At 42.2% G+C, this 18,944-nt stretch overlaps 1 protein-coding gene across 1 annotated transcript in view; it reads right to left on the reverse strand.

Annotated features, from left to right (window-relative positions):
* Positions 1 to 18,944, reverse strand: part of pgm2l1 (phosphoglucomutase 2-like 1) — an 82,678-nt gene that overhangs the window by 6,978 nt on the left and 56,756 nt on the right. The window contains exons 8-12 of the mRNA XM_067985581.1: positions 17,839 to 17,936; positions 15,249 to 15,429; positions 2,848 to 2,941; positions 1,548 to 1,677; positions 731 to 920 (exon numbers count right to left, since the gene is read on the reverse strand). Of these exons, the coding sequence (XP_067841682.1) occupies positions 731 to 920; positions 1,548 to 1,677; positions 2,848 to 2,941; positions 15,249 to 15,429; positions 17,839 to 17,936 (693 nt within the window). The remainder of the gene's footprint in view (positions 1 to 730; positions 921 to 1,547; positions 1,678 to 2,847; positions 2,942 to 15,248; positions 15,430 to 17,838; positions 17,937 to 18,944) is intronic.

Raw genomic sequence — 18,944 nt, forward strand, 5'->3', positions numbered from 1 at the left:
AGAAGTGCTTCCTGACATCACCCCTGATCGGCCTAGCTTTGATTTTAAGGTTTTGCCCCCTTAATCTGGACTCCCCCCACCAGAGGAAATAGTTTCTCTCTATCTACCGTATCGAATCCTTTAGTTGCAACTAGTGGCAGCATGTCTCCACAGCACCTTTTTCCAGTGTTCACTCATTACTGAATGTTAGTCTCAGATGCTCAGTTCTGACGAAGGGTCATCAACCTGAAACGTTAATTCTGTTTCTTTCTCCACAGATGCTGCCTGACTTGCTGAGTGTTTCCAGCATTTTCTGTTTTTATTTCAGATTTCCAGCATCTGCAGTATTTTGCTTTTGATTAAAAGTCTATAATTGACTTCAGCATCCCTGGGAACAAGTAAGATCAGAGTTCTCACTTCTGATCACGATCAGTGGTCCCTGGTCGAGAGAGAGAAAAAAAATAGAAAAAAAATGGGGGGGGAGAAAAATGAAGCGAAAAAGAATGGAGAAAAAACAGTGGGAGAGAACAAGATTGTCCTCCGTGAGGAAAAAGGTTTCCAATGCTCATGGTCTAAGCTCACACAAGTGGCAAGGTACCATATACCTGCCAGTACCCGTTGAACTGTACCTCAACATGACCTTTGAGATTAACTGGCATCCTGACATGTATAACTTGATGCTCATTTCAATTCCTGCTTACAAACAGGAATAGGCTCACAGGTCAAGTATGAAATAAATGGTTAAGCTTACCGACTTCTTATTAGGCTGGCTGCTGTCATATCCTGTGGTTACATCTCTTATGTGCAAAATTTCAAATGAGCCACAAAGACATGGGTATTGATTTTCTGATCCATAGTTTCGAAGTCGATCAAATATTCTCTTAATTGTAGGAGGGTCGTAGCATTTAAAGTAGGAAGTCTTTGAGATGTGATAGCCATACCTAAACACAGACAGTGAACTCCAATATTCAGTTACAAGTTTAAAAGCATTTACAGTACAAACTCAAACTTGCAATAATAGCTTTTTAATTACCCATTTTGTTGATTTCATGGTATTCATTGTGAGGCACATTGGTGCTGTGGAATGGAACAGTATCAGCATTAAGCACCCACAGGCTAGGCCCAGCTCCCTCTGCACTGTCCCAACAATGTGTCTCAGTCCAACCTTTACAAGAACAACCCCTTATTTTGCCAGTGTTCCATATTCCATTTCCCTCACAATCTGCTGTGTGTTCTCCAAGCAAGAGCACCACATCAGTACAAGTTAGCCCTGAACCAGAGAAAGGTTTAGTGCTGCGAGCCCATAACGCTAGGGCCTAGATCGAGACTGCCCCAAAATTATTTCAGGTAAGACCCTTCTAACCAGCAGACAGAGGAACATTCATCTCATCTGGTCTGGGCTGGCCCAGAGGTGAAAGGCCAGTGTTTCTAAAAGTAGTATATTGTTAAGGCAACAGACAAAGGAGCTCAAGATTAGAGACATGAACATGTGACGACAGGTAATGTTACAATACACTACAAGAAGCTGTGTTCTCACAATCCCTCAATACCAAATAGGTACTACTCACGTTCTGTAAATGCTATTCAATTGCTCGGCTATGGTGAGGCTTCTAGCTTCCAGATATGCTGCCATTTCTGCCATTACTACAGCTGCGCTCACCCCATCTTTGTCAAACATCAGTGTGCCACACATGAACCCTAAGGGAATGACAGAGCAAAAGTAAACTAATCAAAAGTGTGAATGGTGGAAATTTGAAACACAGACAGAGAAGGCTGAAAATACGCAGCGTGTCAGTCAGCAATCGGAAAGAGAGAAGGCGGTTAATGCTACAGGTGGAGACAAAGCACAATACATTAGGACTCACCTTCAATACTAAACTTTGACAACTTGTACAACAAAGCTTCATCAAAATCTGAATGAAGTGATGATCAGTGAGGGGAAAAGGGAATGAGGAATTGTTCATGCAAGTCAGGCTAACATATTGCTTGGAACGGGGTGACTCTATATCCAACATCACAGACCTTAAAACCTCTTAGAGACATCATCGCTTCATATTTGTTTACCTATATTTGACATTTATGGATACAGTAGTGTAGTGGTTACATTATTGGACTAATGATCCAGAGAACGTGAATTCAAATCCCACAACGGCAGTTTGAGAATTTGAATTTGAATTCAAATTCAGTTTTTAAAATCTGGAAATAAAAAGCTTATAGCAGTAAAAGTGACCGTGAAGCTGTCGGATTGTCGTAAAAACTCAACTGGTTCACTAATGTCCTTTAGGGGTGGAAACCTGTCATCCTTACCTGGTCTGGCCTATACATGAGCCATTGGGGTTAAGATATATAACACATTTTTAATAGACCATATATATATACACACACATTTATAATGATGTGGAGATGCTGGTGATGGACTGGGGTTGACAATTGTAAACAATTTTACAACACCAAGTTATAGTCCAGCAATTTTATTTTAAATTCACAAGCTTTCGGAGGCTACCTCCTTCCTCAGGTGAACATTGTTCACCTGAGGAAGGAGGTAGCCTCCGAAAGCTTGTGAATTTAAAATAAAATTGCTGGACTATAACTTGGTGTTGTAAAATTGTTTACAATTGTAATGGTCAGCAGCGATTTCACAGCAGGGATTTAATCTTGGAGTTCAGCTGATGTTTATAATTACTTTTGTTTTGTGCATGATTAATTACCTCTTCAGAGCTGCTGAACTGAATCCCAGCCTTGCAACTCACTTGTAGTGATGCAGTATTTAATGGCAGCAAGTCCAGAGAAATCAAAGACAATGACTGTCCTCTTCCCTCAAACACAGGCCCATACCAGAACAGAGACAAAACACAGAGAATCGCTCACCAATAGATTCTTCAAATGCAAAGAGCACTTCTTTCCCACTCTGCAGGAGCTCATCGATTCGGTTTCCAATCCACTTAAACCCTGGCAAGGTTTCCTGAAACAAAACAGGTATCAGAGTTAGCGGCCAAATAAACAAGTAAAATACCCAAGACACCTTTTAAGTTGGTCAAATTGGAATGGAAAGTACAGCAGGCCAGAGTGGCAAAGGCTTGCTTTCTGTCTTTTGACTTACTCAGTACTGAATCCCCTTGCAGCATTTAAAACCATTGTACATGGGTAACTACCATATTCCTGTTAATCCTTACCATGCTAAATAAACACGAACTGGAACTGGATGAAAGACATATTGAGAGTTAACCCGATGACCTAGGGGTTAAAGCCATTGCCCAATACAGAACGGAGCTATACAGACCAGAAGGTGCCATATTCTGAAATTAGTGTCAGATGCGATAACAATTGAGGTGCTACAATTGGCTTCCCTGCTCTGGAGGGGAGGGGAGTGGAAATCGGCCAGGGATTTCACTCCTCATCATTATCCAGTGACTTGTTCAAAAGTGCTGGTTTGGAGAGGATTTGGCTCAGCTGTTATTGTCAAATAGATAGTGCTTACTCCATACCTCTAATTTTGCCTCTGGGTCAGAGGATTGTGGGTTCAAGATTAAATCCCTGCGGTGAAATCGCTGCTGACCATTATAATTGTGAGTAAATATGTGGTCTATTAAAAATTTGTTGTTCCAGGACATGAACGTGTTATCAAGGCTGACACTCTAGAGCAGTACTGAGGGAGTGCTGGTCTTTCAGGTGGAAGTGTTAAACTGAGGCCAGATCTACCTCTTCTGATGGTTCAGTTGAAGATTAAAGGTCCCATGGCACTATCTGAAGATAAATGCTGGATAAATCCAGCTGGTCCTTTAGCATCTGAAGGACAAGTTAGCATTTTAGGTGTAAACCCTTGATCGTCAAGAGAAAGAACTTGTATTTATATAGTGCCTCACCACACCCTTAGAAGTGCAGAAGACATGATATAAGGGAGAAAGAAATGGGTGGCAGGGGATATAGAATCATAGAACGATACAGCACAGAAGGAGGCCATTTGGCCCATCATGCCTGTGCTTACATAAGAACATAAGAAATAGGAGCAGGGATAGGCCATATGGCCCCTCAAGCCTGTTCCGCCATTCAATGAGATCATGGCTGATCTTCTACCTCAACTCCACTTTCCCACCTGATCCCCATATCCCCTGATTCCCTTAATGTCCAAAAATCTATCGATCTCAGTCTTGAATATACTCAATGATTGAGCATTCACAACCCTTTGGGGTAGAGAATTCCAAAAGATTCACAACTCTCTGAGTGAAGACATTTTTCTTCATCTTGGTCTTAAATGGCTGACACCTTGCCTTGCGACTATGACCCCTAGTTCTAGACTCTCCAGCCAGGGGAAACAGCCTCTCAGCATCTACCTTGTCAAGTCCTCTAAGAATTTGATACGTTTCAATGAGATCACCTTTCATTCTTCTAAACTTGAGAATATAGGCCCATTCTACTCAATCTCTCCTCATAGGACAACCCTCTCATCCCAGGAATCAATCTAGTGAACCTTCATTGCACCCCTTCTAAGGCAAGTATATCCTTCCTTAGGTAAGGAGACCAAAACTGTACGCAGTACTCCAGGTGTGGTCTCATCAGGGTCCTACGTAATTGCAGCAAGACAACCTACAAGGACACCCAAATCCCTCTGAATACAAACATTTCTTAGTATCTCACCTTTTAAAAAATATTCTGCTTTTCTACTCTTCCTACCAAAGTGGATAATTTCACATTTCCCCACATTATACTCCATCTGCCACCTTCTCGACCACTCACTTAACCTGTCTATATCCCTCTGCAGCCTCTTTGTGTCCTTCTCGCAGCTTACTTTCCCACCTAGCTTTGTATAGTCAGCAAATCTGAATACATTATACTTGGTCCCCTCATCTAAGTCATTGATATATATTGTAAACAGCTGAGGCCCAAGCACTGATCCTTGTGGCACCCCACTAGTTACAACCTGCCAACCCGATAACCCCCTTATCTACCCTGCTAGTTATAACCTCAAAAAACGAATAAATTTGTCAAACGCGATTTCCCTTTCATAAAACCGTGCTGACTCTGCCTAATCATATTATGATTTTCTAAGTGTCCTGTTACTACGTCCTTAATAATAGATTCTGGAATTTTCCCTACTACTGTGTCAGGCTAACTGGCCTATAGCCCTGTTTTCTCTCTCCCTCCTTTCTTGAGTATTGGGGTTACATTTGCTACCTTCCAATCCATGGGGGCCGTTCTAGAATCTAGGGAATTCTGGAAGATCAAAACCAACGCATCCACTATCTCTACAGCCACCTCTTTTAAAACCCTAGGATGTAGGCAATCAGGTCCAAGGGATTTGTCGGCTTTTAGTCCCATTAATTTCTCCAGTACATTTTCTTTACTAATCTTAACTATTTTAAGTTAGTCACTCTCATTAGATCCTTGGTTCCCCACTATTTCCGGTATGTTTTTTGTGTGTTCTACTGAGAAGACAGATACAAAATATTTGTTTAACATCTCTGCCATATCCTTATTTCCCATTGTAATTTCTCTTGTCTCTGCCTCTAAGGAACCCCCGTTTACTTTTGCTAATATCTTCCTTTTTACATACTTGTAGAAGCTTTTACAATCTGTTTTTATATTTCTTGCTAGTTTACGCTCATATTCAATTTTCTCCCTCTATCAATTTCTTGGTCATCCTTTGCTGATTTCTAAAACCCTCCCAATCCTCAGGCTTTCTACTTTTTTGGGCGACATTGTAAGCCTTTTCTTTTAATCTAATATTATCCTTAACTTCTCTAATTAGCCACAGCTGGATCACTTTTCCCAGAGTTTTTATTCCTCAAGGGAATGTATATTCGTTGAGAATTATGAATTATTTCTTTAAATGTTCACCATTGCTTATCTACCATCTTATCTTTTAATCTAATTTCCTAATCTACCTTCTCCAAGTCGCCCCTCATACCTACATAATTGGCCCTTGTTTAAATTTAAGACTCTAGTTTCGGACTTAACTACATCACTCAAACTCAATATGAAATTCTATCATATTATGATCACTCTTTCCCAGGGGATCCTTTATTATAAGATTACTAATTAACTCTGTCTCATTACACAATACTAGATCTAAAATAGCCTGTTCCCGAGTTGGTGCCTCGACATATTGTTCCAAAAAAACTGTCTCAGATGCATTCCATGAACTCGTCTTCCAAACTACTTTTGCCAATTTGGTTTGCCCAGTCTATATGAGGATTAAAATCCAATGTTTATTGCATTACCCTTGTTACACGCTTCTCTAATTTCCTGATTAATACTCTGTCCAACACTATAACTACTGTTAGGGGCATGTAAACTACTCCCACTAGTATTTCCTGCCCCTTGTTATTTCTTAGCTCCGCCCATACTGATTCTACATCCTGATTTTCTGAACTAAAATCCTTTCTCACTACTGCCTTTATCTCATCCTTTATTATCAGGGCTACTCCCCCTCCCTTTCTTTTCTAAAAGTCAAGTACCCTGGAATATTTAGTTCCCAACCTTGGTCACCCTGCAACCACCTCTCGGTAATGGCTACTAGTTGTAATCTTCCAGAATTCACTAGATTCTGGATAGGTCCCAGCGGATTAAAAAACCGCAAACGTAACACCCCTATTCAAGAAGGGGCTGGGACAGAAAGCAGGTAACCATAGACCAGTTAGCCTAACATCTGTCATTGGGAAAATGCTAGAATCCATTATTAAGGAAGCAGTAGTCGGACATTTGGAGACTCAAAAACAATCAAGGAAAGTCAACATGGTTTTATGAAGGGGAAATCATGTCTGACAAATTCATTAGAGTTCTTTGAGGAAGTAATGGGCAGGTGGATAAAAGGGAACCAATGGATGCAGTATATTTGGATTTCCAAAAGGCATTCGATAAGATGCCACATAAAAGATTACTGCACAAGATAAGAGCTCATGGTGTTGGGGGTAATACACTGGCATGGATAGAGGATTGGCTAACTAACAGAAAACAAAGAGTCGGGATAAAAGGGTGATTTTCAAAATGGCAATCTGGAACTATTGGGGTGCCGCAGGGCGCAGTGCTGGGGCCTCAACTATTTACAATATATTTCAATTACTTGGATGAAGGAACAGAGTGTCTTGTGGCCAAATTTGCTGATGATACAAAGATAGGTAGAAAAGCAAGTTGCGATGAGGACACAAAGTGTAACGTCATCCAATTTGGGAGGAAAAAGAAAAAAGCAAAATATTATTTGAATGGAGAATGAATCTTACAAAATGCTGCAGTACAGAGGGATCTGGGTGTCCTCGTACCTGAAACACAAAAAGTCAACATACAGGTGCAGCAGGTAATCCGGAAGCCAAATATTGGCCTTTATTTCTAGGGGGATGGAGTATAAAAGCAGGGAAGTCACGCTACAACTGTACAGGGTGCTGGTGAGGCCACGCCTGGAGTACTGCGTACAGTTCTGGTGCCCTTATATTTAAGGAAGGACATACTTGCATTGCAGGCAGTTCAGAGAAGGTTCACTAGGTTGATTCCGGGTATGGAAGGGTTGTCTTAGGAGGAAAGAATGAACAGGTTGGGTCTATACTCATTGGAGTTTAGAAGAATGAGGGGAGATCTTATTGAAACATACAAGATCTGAAGGGACTCCATAGGGTAGATGCTGAGAGGATGTCACCCCTCATGGGGGAATCTAAAACTAGGGGGTATAGTCTCAGAATAAGGGGTCGCCCGTTTAAGACAGAAATTAGGAGGAATTTCTTCTCCCAGAGGGTCGTGAATCTTTGGAATTCTTTACCGCAAAAAGCTGTGGAGGCTGAGTCATTAAATACATTCAAGGCTGAGTTAGACAAATTTTAGATCAGCAAGAGAGTCAAAGGATATGGGGAAAGGGCGGGAAAGTGGAGTTGAGGTAAAAATCAGATCAGCCATGATCTCATTAAATGGCGGAGCAGGCTCGAGGGGCCGAATGGCCTACTCCTGCTCCTATCTCTTATGGTCTTATGGTCGTATTCATCAAACCATTTATCTCTATTTAAGAACATAAGAAATAGGAGCAGGAGTAGGCCAATTGGCCCCTCGAGCCTGCTCCGCCATTCAATAAGATCATGGCTGATCTGATCCTAACCTTCAAATCTAAATTCATGTCCAATTTCCTGCCCGCTCCCCGTAACCCCTAATTCCCTTTACTGCTAGGAAACTGTCTATTTCGGTTTTAAATTTATTTAATGATGTCGCTTCCACAGCTTCCTGGGGCAGCAGATTCCACAGACCTACTACCCTCTGAGTGAAGTTTCTCCTCATCTCAGTTTTGCCCCCTAGTTCTAATTTCACCCATCCTTGGGAACATCCTTACCGCATCCACCCGATCAAGCCCCTTCACAATCTTATATGTTTCAATAAGATCGCCTCTCATTCTTCTGAACTCCAATGAGTAGAGTCCCAATCTACTCAACCTCTCCTCATATGTCCGCCCCCTCATCCCCGGGATTAACCGAGTGAACCTTCTTTGTACTGCCTCGAGAGCAAGTATGTCTTTTCTTAAGTATGGACACCAAAACTGTATGCAGTATTCCAGGTGCAGTCTCACCAATACCTTATATAACTGCAGCAATACCTCCCTGTTTTTATATTCTATCCCCCTAGCAATAAAAGCCAACATTCCGTTGGCCTTCTTGATCACCTGCTGCACCTGCATACTAACTTTTTGATTTTCTTGCACTAGGACCCCCAGATCCCTTTGTACTGCAGTACTTTCCAGTTTCACGCCATTAAGATAATAACTTGCTCTCTGATTTTTCCTGCCAAAGTGCATAACCTCACATTTTCCAATATTGTATTGCATCTGCCAAATCTCCGGCCACTCACCCAGCCTGTCTATATCCCCTTGTAGGTTTTTTATGTCCTCCTCACTCTCCACTTTCCCTCCCATCTTTGTATCATCTGCAAACTTTGATATGTTACACTCGGTCCCCTCCTCCAAATCGTTAATATAGATTGTAAAGAGTTGGGGACCCAGCACCGACCCCTGCGGAACACCACTGGCTACTGGTTGCCAGTCCGAGAATGAACCATTTATCCCAACTCTCTGCTTCCTGTTAGATAACCAATCCTCCACCCATGCCAGAATATTACCCCCAATCCAGTGATTCTTTATCTTGAGCAATAATCTTTTATGTGGCACCTTGTCGAATGCCTTCTGGAAGTCTAAATACACTACGTCCACTGGTTCCCCTTTATCCACCCTGTACGTTATGTCCTCAAAGAACTCAAGCAAATTTGTCAGACATGACTTCCCCTTCGTAAAGCCATGCTGACTTTGTCCTATTAAATTATGTTTATCCAAATGTTCTGCTACTGTCTCCTTAATAATAGACTCCAAAATTTTACCCACCACAGATATTAGGCTAACTGGTCTATAATTTCCAGCCTTCTGCCTACTACCCTCTTTAAATAAGTGTGTTACATTAGCAGTTTTCCAATCTGCCGGGATCTTTGCCGAGTCCAGAGAATTTTGGAAAATTATTACCAAAGCATCCACAATCCCTACTGCCACTTCCCTCAAGACCCTAGGATGTAAGCCATCAGGTCCAGGGGATTTATCCGCCTGGAGTCCCATTAATTTACTGAGTACCAATTCCTTAGTGATTTTAATCATATTTAGCTCCTCCCCCCCTAGAGCCCCCTGTTTGTCCAGTGTTGGGATATTCTTAGTGTCCTCTACCGTAAAGACTGAAACATTTGTGTCAGAAATTTATCTATCTTGTTACGAATGCTTCGTGCATTCAGATATAGTGCCTTTAATTTTAAACTTTTTACTTTTTTTCCCCTTATGTGACCGTAGTCACTAATGCCCTACTACCTCTGTTAAACTCTCCGTCCCTTCCTGCTTGTTTTTACCCTAATTACTACTCTGCCCTATAGCCATGACTTTACTCTTTAGACTTGTAAACCCCCCCCAACTAGTTTAAAGGGAAGAGCTATCCAATCAGTCCCACACACCTGCTCTTTCCCCACAGTCCTGCAAATTTTTCCCCCTTCAATTCCCTTTTGAAAGTTACTATTCAATCTGCTTCCACCGCCCTTTCAGATCATAACAACTCACTGCGTAAATTTTACTTTCCTTATGTCACCTCTGGTTCTTTTGCCGATCACCTTAAACCTGAGTCCTCTGGTTACCAACCCTTCTGCCACCGGAAACAGTTTCTCCTTATTTACTCCATCAAAGCCCTTCATGATTTTGAACACCTCTTATCAAATCTCCTCTTAACCTTCTCTGCTCTAAGGAGAACAATCCCAGCTTCTCCGGTCTATCCACATAACTGAAGTCTCTCATCCCTAGTACCATTCTAGTAAATCTCTTCTGCACCCTCTCTAAGGCCTTCACATCCTTCCTAAAGTTCGGTGCCCAGAATTGGACACAATACTCCAGTTGTGGCCAAACCAGCGTTTTATAAAGGTTTAGCATAACTTCCTTGCTTTTGTACTCTATGCCTCTATTTATAAAACCAAGGATCCCGTATGCCTTTTTAACAGCCATCTCAACTTGTCCTGCCACCATCAAGGACTTGTGTACGTACACCCCCAGGGCTCTCTGTTCCTGCACCTCTTTCAAAATTGTACCATTTTATTTATATAGCCTCTCCTCATTCTTCCTATCAAATATATCACTTCACACTTCACTGCATTAAATTTCATCTGTCATGTGTCTGCCCATTTCACCAATCTGTCTATGTCCTCCTGAAGTCTTACTATCCTCCTCATTGTTTACTACATTTCCGAGTTTCGTGTCATCTGCAAATTTTGAAATTATGCACAGTACACCCAAGTCCATCATGGGCAGAGCGTAACCCCAGTCTCAGTCATCCCTATTGTTTTATGTTTTAAAAGTGCTCATTAGAGACAAGCTGGGAGCGGGGACAGAGCTGGGTATATGCAGTGTATGCCATTTGTGTACACCTTTTAATTTCCTGCGTGCTCCCCCCTCTGCCCCCATTCATACTTCCTGCTTGTCCAAAGGATGAATCACTGCCAGGCAAGAATTCTGTGAGCTAGGAGCACGACAATGGTGCTGAAAAGGGGAGGATGCCAACATGAATGGAAGGGACAGTGAGAGGGAATGAAAGGTGTCAGCATGACCTGAGGAGGGGGAAGACTGCCGAGTACGACAGAGGAGTGCCAACTTATACTTTTCTTTTTTTATCCCAGTAAAACAATTCTTTACAAACTTCCTAAATTTTCAAGTATAAAGACTGCAATAGCTCAACCAACCTGTATAAGATTCCTAAATGAAACGTATATGTAACAGACAAAAAGCAGAAGAAAGCTGGGGATTTTCAGTCCACCGAGCAGGTTCCTTCCACAGGCTATCTATAATCGCCCCATGGAGTCTACCCAACTCGTTTAAGCTCCAGGGGGAAAATTTCTGCAATATTTCTCTCTGCCTCTCCTACAATGTAAAACTGCAGAATATATGGGGGTAACTTCCAACTTTGGTGGGGGCAGAAAACGGGCAAATCTGGATCAGCTGCCCACTGACCCCATTTTCCGTTCCAAAATCGTGTGGGTTGTACTGTGGGCGGCCCATCTGATACCACCAGTTTTCTGCCCTGCCAAATATCTTAGATTATCAGTGCTGCCAAGGGGACTTTGGTAAATAGAATGGTGTGTGAAATAATTTTTGACACCATGACCACTTGAAGCATGAAACACACCCAGCAGTGCAATTCTAAAGCCTGTCCTTCCAAACATGGGCTGAGTCCGGACAAAGCATTTTAAGCTGTGTAATACTCGCTTGTTACAGGTCTGTCACTGGTGGTGGTAGCAGTGAGAGCAATTATGCTAAGCCTTTATAAATTATTGGTTAGGCCTCAGCTGGAGTATTGTGTCTAATTCTGGGCATCACACTTTAGGAAGGATGTCAAGGCCTTAGAGAGGGTGCAGATGAGATTTACCAGAATGATACCAGGGATGAGGGACGTCAGTTATGTGGAGAGACTGGAGAAGCTGAGAGCAAAAAGAGCAGGCATAATACTGAAACCCTAGTCTATCAATATCCACAGACTGACAAACCACTGTTAGGGGCCCAGAGATACATGGAGTAGCAAGTCTGCCAGGGGCTACACATGAAAGGGAGGCAGGTTGCAAGGCGTGGGGTGGGGTGGGGGGGGGGGAGTGCGAGATAAATCACAAGTATCATTGCTCTATGTTATACATCCTTTGTGAGTTGCCTTCCTTGGCATGATTGCAGCAGCTCAGAAATCACCATGATACAGACTCGAGGAACAGCACCTCATCTTTCGTTTAGGCACTTTACAACCTTCTGGACACAACACTGATTTCAATAACTTCAGATCATAGCCACTGCTCCAATTTTTTCGGACAGCAGGTGCTGGTAACGGTTCTGTTGTTGCCATTTACAGCTCCTCTAGACCCATCTTTTGTTTCTTTATTTGTCCCATTACCACCCTCCTTGCCTTGTACCATCATCCCTTCAGTCATTTATGATCTAAAACATTTGCCTGAGGAAGGAGAAAATCTCCGAAAGCTTGTGAATTTAAAATAAAATTGCTGGACTATAACTTGGTGTTGTAAAATTGTTTACAAACTTCAGTCATTTAATCACTCCTGCTCTCCACCCTATCATAGACCTTCCCTTTTGTTCTTTCCTCCCCTCCCCTCCTTTGCTTGGCTCTGTACTTGCTTAAAAACTGTTAAAATCTTCCAGTTCTGACGAAAGGTCATCGACATGAAGCATTAACTCTGTTTCTTTCTCCACAGATGCTGCCTGACTTGCTGAGTATTTCCAGCATTTTCTGTTTTTATTTCAGATTTCCAGCATCCGCAATATTTTGCTTTTGATGATACAGACTGCATTCAATGGTCTGTGTCTGTAACTAACTTCATAAACCTCCAATCTCTGCTCTTTTTCTGAAGCTATTAACTGATAGTGTTATCTGATTCACTTATCCACTATTCTCTTTAATCTGATGAAGTTTTTATAAAACACATACTTATAGCTGGAATGGCTGTCTAGATGTTGGTAGCAAAGTTAAAAGCGTTACACACATAAATCCTTAAAATTCAGAACCAGGAATGCTGCTAAGCTTTAGACGGGACAGCTCAGAAGGAACCATCATTGTAATGGTTCCAACAGTGGGTGGAAAATAGCACTTGGCAAGGCACCTGGCAGTTTTTCCAGTGTAGGTAGGGATCCTCCTGTATCAATGATGCAATGCATCCTCGGGCAGTGCTAACCACAGATTTACACCTTCCAGCTTGGCATGCAAAACTGTCACTGAACAGATCCCAGGTCTGGAATTTTTATTCTCGATCTATATACCAGAGATGCCAAAATATAAACTAGCAAGCTACATGTAATATGGGCCAAGTTTCATTATTTCTCTATCCTATACATTCCCTGACTTTCTTCATCTTTTCTTCACAGCCCACTTGTTTGACAGCAAGAAATCAGAAGACTATGGAGGCAGGACTATCCTAGTTTTCATTGCTGAAAGCATCTATTAAATTTATAACAGTGGGCCCTAAATAGAGGGCTTTCGTTACTACTATGAATGCTGGGCTAACCCCACTGCCATAGTGTCTTGTTTTCTCTCACTCTGTAAATGAGAGAAAGCAAGACAAATGTTGGGATGGATGGCATGGTCCACATGAGACACCATGACCCTGAGCTAGGAGATCACCATCTCATATGGTTCATCCTATTGTTTCAGGTTCTCTGGGCTGTTCTGACAGGTTGAGTATTTTGAGGATTTTCAGTAAACTGTTTTATCAATTTACAAAAATTTAAATCAATGAAGCTGTCACTTTGAGAGCCTGCAGCACGAACCCGGCAGCTCAGTTATTTATTTTTACACCACCATTTTCCTCCTCTCCAGGACCAGTAACTGCTCAGGACTCTGCAACCACCCTCCTCCCACTCCCTCCAGGTCCAAATTCTGCATCTGACGGCATCGAGGACATGAAACCTCATGGATCCTGGGAGTTGTCTTCGGAAGCAGCAGCAGAAGTGGCTCTGTCCCCATTGGCCCTTCAATGGGCCAGGAGCACATTACACGGAAGTGCTTGTAGGTCATGAGTTGTCTGTTTGGCATTCTAACATACAACATGAACATAAGAAATAGGAGCAGGAGTAGGCCATACGGCCCCTCGAGCCTGCTCTGCCATTCAGTAAGATCACAGCTGATCTTTGACCTCCACTCTACTTTCCCGCCCTATCCCCAAATCCCTTGATTCACTTGGTGTCCAAAAATCTAACATTATTTATTACTGGCACAACTTAATGCTGTAACGCAGGAAGTCAACAGGCCACAATTACAAACAATGCTGCACACCAACACAACAGAGACTAAGAACACAGTCACTGCACCGTACACACACTAGGACAGCTTCGGCAAAAAGCCTGCATGAACAGCTTCCTTTGAATGAAAGTACTGCATGAGGTAGGCAACACAACTGGCAATGGAATGGATTGGTGTGCCTTTTCTCTCCTAAAGCACTGTTGATTTAGATTATCCAACTGAAATCACTGACTATCCACAGGTGCTGCTATGGTGACACTGTTTTAGTCACATGCACTCATTTTAGTAGAAAATACACCCAATACAGGTAAATGTACTTCACATCCGTATATTTATTTAACAAACATCTACCACCATTCAGTAACCAAGGAAGTAAAGCACTCACAACGATCAAAAAACACTCACACACTCTGCTTTTCATTTCTACTATTTTACCAACAAATGCACAAAAAGGTTAAAGTTCACATGCAGACTCATGTGAATGAGTATTGAGATCATGTGCCCAACGACTGTGTCTGTTATTCATTTTTTATTCACTAATCAGAAATACATCTGGATCCCCAATTAGCCACATGGTTAATGTATTGGACAACACTGCCCTAAAGTCATCGACTCTTGCTGGGGGATGGTTCTACAGTTGCCAGCCACCCTTTGGTACCTTCCCCAAGTATCCATCCTTTGTGTGTAAGATCAGTGAGTGTTAGCAGAGTATTAACAATGGAGGAGCTTCACAGTCGCACCCAATGCCCACTTTCCAGCGGGGGGTGGGTCACTGAATAGCAGTGGAGGGATTGGCTAATTTCACCCGCCACCACCCCCCGCAACCTCCCCAGGGCTAACGGTAGCGGCCCAAATATGGTCTTCAGTCACTTTAGTGAACATGCCCGTCTCCTACCCATTATCTTTTGAAAATCTGATCAAGAAATCAAAGTCTGAAAAGAAGCCTCCTTATTAAAAATATCAGCAAAGTTTCTGAATGCCTGTAAACCTGTACCTCACCTCAAAGTGAAAACCTTCGTTAATTGCAAGTGCTTGGAGGATTTTGGAAGAGACTGTGGTTGCCAGCATATACACATTCTTCACGTCAGCCGGATCTGGATGTTCGTCCTTCCAACACTTAAACATCCACCACCCCAGGAGTGCTCCTAGCTCATTGCCAGAGAACACCTTCCAACTGCCACTGCAACAAGACAGAAGCAGGTCATGTTAGATTGCCAGATATTTTTGGGTAATTTTTCTGTATGAATCTTTGTGCTCTTCAAGGTGAGAGATGCTCGTGCTGAGGAATGGAACATTTCTCAGTTCAGATACTGAGTGTCTGCATTCAGCATCATCTTCATGATGATTCACCACAGCTATTTAGAGGTGTGCGACATTGTGAGACAGAAGCCCGCTTCCCATGATTCAATGAAGTTGTGCCACATTTGTGCATGAAAATTATTCCCCTGCCCCTGCCTCCAACCTGAAGGCCTAACTCTTGCTGGGGTAAGGTTTTATGGATGCTCCAGCCCTCCACTCAAGTGGCTATTCTTCACCTGTGTAAACAGGCTATTTTACCATGAAGGGCATCACAGCTAAACCGGTCTTCAGTTGACATGGAGTGGGAATCCTAACTGTTTGCTCATGTTTTTTTTAAAAACTTCCCTAGCCCACAGACACCAAACCCACTGATAAATCCCTAGCTCTCATAAGCTAACTCAGCACAGACTGGGAACTGAATCTCAGATTTTTGGACTGTGTGGCTTAATGTTACACTGGGCATCACTTTCAGTCGCTAGGCTACTGGTTAGCTGAACATTCTTTTAAATGATGAATTGCCACAACCTGTAGATCAAGGCTTACATGCTTAAATGGTTCAGCTTCTAAAACTGGTATTGAAATTGGCTGAAATGCTTCACAGACATTTCTTCTCTTTCTATAATATAGTCAAACCTCACTATTTTTAATTAATTCTTGGGATATGGGCATCACTGGCAAGGCCAGCATTTATCACCGATCCCTAGTTGCTCTGAGGTGGTGGTAGTGGGGTTTCTGCTTGAACCGATGTAGTCCCATGTGGTGAAGGTATTAATGGAGCCTTCAGGGAACCAATAAGACAGGGTCCATGATATAAAGGTGTGATCACCACAGGTAATAACTGAGCAAACAAGATTTACTTTATACAATATCTATTTTAGTCCTGAAAAGAAGTCAGTTTTCCAATTTCATCCTTCCAGCAGGGATTGCTGGACAGAATTCAGAAACAAGACCTCCCATTAATTCCCACCCTTTCAGTTCCTTAGCATAGCTCAAAACCAATTGCAGTGTCTTATCTCTACCACCATCTGACACGGCCCAGGAATAAAACCTGAGACTTTCCTGGTCCACACAGCTCAGTAACACAACAAACTGTGCTGTCATTTCCTGCAGTTTTTAAACAAATCTACCAAATCAAAAGAAAGAAAAGCAAATTGGAACCTGGAAAAATGATCTATTATTACAAATCTTCCTGTTGTCACGGTTTTTGTGTCAACATTTATCATTGTAAATTCCCATGTTAACATTCCCATTCAATTTTGCCATGTTGCAAGGTGACTTTGTGGAATAAGATTCTGAATTCTCTCCCCCAATTCTCTCGTCACCATGTTCACAAAAAAACATATTCATCTTGAGTTTGTGCAATATTGCAGGCAATTTATTAAAGTGATTTTAATTTAAAAAAAACTTTTGGAACATGCTGGAGGTAAGCAAAAAGCACACATGATCAATTCAGTTACAGATTCTGATGCAATGTCAAGTAATGGAGTGCAATTTTATAATGGAAAAGTCCCCATACCTTACAATGACCTTTGGTATGAAACTGGCTCAATACTATTTAACTTTCTTTGAACTTTTAAAACATGTATAAATGTAAAGTTTGCTTTGCAATTTTATCTTTAAAGCAGTGAAGTGCCCAGGCATGACTGGGATTGCAAGCTGCTGGCAGACTGTAACCCTCGTGACACCCACATGTTCCACCCACTGCTCTAAAAGGCAATGGAGTTTACATTGCAGGGCGAGATTTATGTCTCATTAATGTTACACGGATTATACTGCACCCTGTCCTTTTGCTGTCTAGTCTCTGATTGATAGCCCACGATGGATTTGGTGGCAATGGACAATAGCACATGTACGCGTTTCACGTATGTGCAATTGCTCCAACGTTACAAATTCATCAGCGAAAGGTCAATACAGGCCAGCAATGGGGATCTATGTTGGTGCTCTATACGGGCGGGCTGAGAGATCAGCCCACCCATGGACGGACCAGAAATGGGAGATGCAAATTATCACTGGCACTGGAACCCAGTTGGAGATAAATGGCAAAGATCCATCTCGAAGCAGCCTCAGGCAGCAAGAGTTCCTTTTAATTTACAGGGTTGCTTACAATGTGCTTGCTGTCAGAGGCAACCATGCGAAGCAAATGGGGTATTAAAGAAAACCATATGCACCATGCAGTGTTAAACATGCCTTACTGTGAACAGTGGTTGTTTCATTTAGAATTTAAGAAAAAATGTCTTTACAATCATAAGATTCAGAAATTATTTTGTAAAATGTAATTACTAATACTTACTCCTCATGCTGTTCTGCAACAGCCAGTCTGTCTGCATCCGGGTCTGTGGCCAATACAACCCGAGCACCTTCTTTCTCAGCCAACTTGATTGCCAGCACCTAGTAAAGGAGAGCAGGGAAAGGTCACGTCAGCTAGAGTCCTATTTACAGTAAGGATTCAACGCTGAGTTAAGCAATCATCTTTGGCATGCAAATATACTGCAGGCAATATTGAAAAAGAGAGAAAGAGGAATATCCAGTTTTAAATCCTACATTCAAGCCCATGGACACACAGGAGACAATCTTGGTGCGGACTAAATAAATGAGCCCCGAAAATCTGCAGACTGCAATCCCAGCACCGGGAGTCCCCCTACCAGGCAACACCAACTGACATCATTGGCCTTCTAAAGGGTGAGCTGAGGTTTATCCCTCAAGGCCAACTGGGAAATCCCATAATCCGTCCAACCGGATCCCTACCATTTTTCAGTAGATTTCAGAATTACAGCAGGAGTCTGGCAGAACCTGCAAAGAAATTCAGTGTCAATGGGTCTAAACCCTCAGGGTCCAGCAGTTCTGCATGTGTGAAATGTGAGTTGATCACATAGGGCACTGATTTTAGACCCCAATTGGTGGTGCAATTTTACTGCTTATACCTCATACACTCAGTAGCGTTCTCGGCCTTTTGGCTAAGATCAAGTGGTCAAGTGGGGGAAGGCAACCATTTGGAGCCTTCCTGCCATTGTATGCCGGGGGGATGCAGTCAGGGAGAAATCCCCTCGGGCAGAGTGTAGAGCTTTGGCTTGTAGAGCTTTGGCTTGATGTAATGTCACTGCAAGGAATCTGGAATGAATCTGTAAGGCAATAAGGCACCCCAGAGTGTCAGAAAAAAAAAGCTTTCCCGTTTTCAATAAGTTACATTCCTAACAATGAGACACGAGTTTTTAACATATTGCAGGTTTATCCATTTTATTAATACTCCCCACATTACAGTATCTCAAAACAAAATAAAACAATGAAACAAAAATAAACTGGAATAAACTGAGATTCTAATCAAAGGCCTCCAGACCTTTTGTGTGTGTAAATGTGATATGTTACGGGAAAGGCAATGAGTATGCATAATGCATGATG

Source organism: Heptranchias perlo, chromosome 6, assembly GCF_035084215.1.
Source record: "Heptranchias perlo isolate sHepPer1 chromosome 6, sHepPer1.hap1, whole genome shotgun sequence".
Classification (NCBI taxonomy): Eukaryota; Metazoa; Chordata; class Chondrichthyes; order Hexanchiformes; family Hexanchidae; genus Heptranchias; species Heptranchias perlo.